The 3544-nt window shown below is 46.4% G+C and overlaps 1 protein-coding gene across 1 annotated transcript in view; it reads left to right on the top strand.

The window, feature by feature from the left end:
- The first annotated feature begins 285 nt into the window (after nt 1–285).
- The window catches only part of MAML3 (mastermind like transcriptional coactivator 3), a 182578-nt gene continuing 179319 nt past the window's right edge, over nt 286–3544 (top strand). The window contains exon 1 of the mRNA XM_015565531.1: nt 286–453. Coding sequence (XP_015421017.1) covers nt 286–453 — 168 coding nt within the window. The remainder of the gene's footprint in view (nt 454–3544) is intronic.

Below are 3544 nucleotides of genomic sequence, written 5' to 3'. Positions count from 1 at the left end.
GAGGGACCATCACGAGAGCCTCCACTGAAGGTAATGTAAGCTGACTCATGGAAGACAAAGGAAGTTAGATGAAGAAGTTGGATAAGAGTATAGCATATGCAAAGGCTCAGAAGAAAGAGAATAAACACTGTATGTGCTGAGAGCTGCAGGTAATTAAGTATAACGAAGGTTTAGAGTTGACTGGTGTTGGAGGGCCAGTTGGGGAAAGAAGGTCGGAGGTGATCGCTAAGACAGGAAAGGTAAGCGGGGTCAAGTTGTGGAGGGCCTGTGCACCAGACGTCTGTGATGCTGAAGACATTGGACAGCTCCAAAGAGCTGCGGATGAGCAATGGGCTGGATCAGGCTCACATCTACTCAGAAAAGCACATCCACAACGCAGAGAATGGGTTGGAGGGCAGGCAGGGCTGGCGCAGGGAGACTACTCAGGAGCTGCTGCAAAAAGACAAGAGAAAAGTGATGATCTGAACTAAAGTAGTGTCATCGGGGGTGGAAGATGAGAATTTGAAATTTATTAATGATAAGAACAGACAGTTCTTGAGGTTTAATTGAGTGTGGGTGGTGGGGAGAGGGTGGAATCAAGGGTGGTTCCGGAAAACAGTCTGAGGGAGCATCAGACTGTTCGCATTGGAGTCAGTGCCGCAGAAGAAGGTACGGCTGTGTTTCATGGTCCTGAATGAGGGTGTAGTGTGGGCTGTGGAGTCAGACCAGGGTTACAAGGTAACACCTGTCTCTTAGAATCGTCAGGAGTAGAAGACAAGGAATCTGATGGTTTACCTGATATCTTCCATCCTAAAGTAGTCATTAATAGCAGTGTCATCATCTTTATTCCCAAGCTCTGTGATCATGACCAATTTCATGCAAAATCAGGACAAGGCAATAAGAGGTGTGGGCTTTGGGGAGGGAAAGAAATTGTGTGTGTGTGTGTGTGTGTGTGTGTGTGTGTGTGTGTGTGTTTAACTTACTGGCACTGCTAAAAGTCTAAAGAAAGAAAGAATATCTTTTTGTGGACATACTGACCCCAAAGACCCTGAGAATCTCAGGGAATAGGGTCCCTCTATGTCAGTAGGAGCTGTAATCTTAGCCCTGTTCCTCCTTGTTATAGGTGTCTCCACCCTGCCCATCCCATTCCAAAGCTCTGCCCCTTTCCCTGTAGAGCCAGCAGGACCCGCACATGACCAACCCCAAAGGTTTGCTGTGAAAACTAAATATGGTCCTTTGTGAAAGGGCTGTATAACCCCAAGGGCACAGCTATTCTTGTTACTACTGGTCTGGGTATCATGCCACCCTCGTAAACCATTCTGACCCTCTCAACCTCTCAGTTTCTCTCTCTCTCTCTCTCTCTCTCTCTCTCTCTCTCTCTCTCTCATCTCCCTCATCTCCTACATACACACACCCCACAGTTTCACAGAAACACACACCATTGAGCTACAGCGTGTAGACCAGAGACTGGTGCTGGAGCCAGTGTGAAGCAGGAGTTGTTTCCCTCAGAGTCACTGATAAGTGATGGTGGCCCATAGTGTCACTGGCATGGGGTGAACAGTGTGCTTCAGCTCCTGGCAGCACAGCGTCCTTAATGCGAGAAAACACTTATAATAATAGTAACCCAGGAGCAAGGAAGCTGATGCTCAATAAAAAAGGCCCTGTGATTTTTCCATGGGGGCACAAATCATAGCACTGGAAGGCAGAAGAGCCAGGACTCCCTACGACAAGGCTGTTTGGGGTGAGACTGAGACCTGGGTCCTGGAGAGGTGGGGAAGTCACATGGACATTTCCTCGTGTAGTCAGCCATTCTCTCTCCTGTGCTCAGCCATTCTCTCTCTCTCTCTCTCTCTCTCTCTCTCTCTCTCTCTCTCTCTCTCTCTCTCTCTTAAATTGATTTCAGAATGGAAGAGAGAAGGAGAGAGATAGAAACATCAATGATGAGAGAGAATCATTGGTCAGTTGCCTCCTGCACCCTCCCCCTACTGGGGATTGAGCCCACAACCCAGGCATGTGCCCTTGACCAGAATTGAACCCAGGCCCCGTCAGTCCACAGGCCAATGCTCTATCCACTGAGCCAAGCCAGCTAGGGCTAGTCAGCCATTCTCATGCTCACTGAGCAAAGTGCTCGTGAGTTCCTCAGTCTTCCAAAGCACACTTGGGAAAGGTTCTATCCCTTCCTGCCCACTCTCCTTCTCCTTCCCCGGAGGTGTGAGGAGAGAATCGGACTCTCAGACCACCTTTCCATATAGCAGCGGGTGCTGAGACAGTGGGGATGCTATTTGGGACACAACTAAACAAAATATAAAAGCCACACCATAGCTTCAGTGTCTTCAGCGGTGTCTTTTTTATATTCCTAAACGCTGACACATGAAGTATATGTCAAGATGTGGGTTAAAGGGGCCAGCAGGAGAGAACTTGAGGCCCTCAAGGACAAAGAAATTCTTAGCATTCACTCAGGTTGAATGCTGGAAATCTATTTGATTTGAACCTCAACAACCTGGAGCTGTTTAACAATCTAGGACACGAATGCATTAGCACTTGGACGTGGGCTTGAATTGCAAATTTGATTTTTGTTGTTCACATTTTAAAAGGTTCACCAGATGCTTGGAAAACATTAGGTTTTGCGGGCTAGCGAACAGAAATACTGTCATTCTACCTATCTGTGTCTTAGAGATCCGGAAAGTAATCTCTCCCAGTTACAGTTGTGGCTATTAGTATCAGTGAATTTTAAAAATAATAATAGCTAAGGTTTAATGGGTGCTCACTGGACTCCAGGCACAAAGCTAAGTGCTTTCCATGTTATTTCACTGAAGTTCAGCTTCAGGGTAACTCTATGAGCTACCTATTACTCACCCATTTTGCAGATAAGGAAACCAAGGCTTAGGAGAGATTCCATGTTGTCCAGGATTCATTCATTCAACATGTGTTTATCAAGTGTCTACTGTGAGCTGCTGGGGACTCAGTAGTGAACAACACAGGGAAGTTCCTACCCTCATATAACTCAATATCTAATGGTGGGTATCACAGCTAACAGTTATTAAGTTCCAGAACACAGGTATATGTTTTAACTCTTAAGTGAGGGCCGTGGGTTTGAATCCAGGCATTCTGACTCCAAAGCCTGTGCTCCTGTGTCTGTGTTACTGCCCTTCACGGCTTCACCCAGATAGGCCCGCTCTGCTGGTAAGAGGTGAGACCTGTGATTCCCAACCAGACCTGCCCTTGTCCATGGTCTTGGCCGCCACTGTTCTACTGAGGAACAAACAGAGTGTTTGTCTTTATTTTCTCCATCCTGCCCCATCCACTCTGTGGCCCTACAACAGAATGGTGGGCCCTGACTTTCTAAAGTAAAGTCAGGTTCATCTTTAACCCCTTCCCTGGCAGAAACGTGTGTACACGTTTTCACAAAATGTTCTTTTTTCAGTCGTCGACGAGTATACTCGTCTAAAACTTTACCTTCAAAAACCAGCTACATACGTACCATTCTAAATAATTTCATCTAGAAACTTTCTGAGGAAATACTATTCTTAACCACAAAGATGGGAAGAAAAAATAATTACAAACT

This window comes from Myotis davidii, unplaced genomic scaffold (genome assembly GCF_000327345.1).
Source record: "Myotis davidii unplaced genomic scaffold, ASM32734v1 scaffold436, whole genome shotgun sequence".
Classification (NCBI taxonomy): domain Eukaryota; kingdom Metazoa; phylum Chordata; class Mammalia; order Chiroptera; family Vespertilionidae; genus Myotis; species Myotis davidii.
Note: the sequence above shows the minus strand (reverse complement) of the source record. Positions and strands in the feature narration are given on the sequence as shown.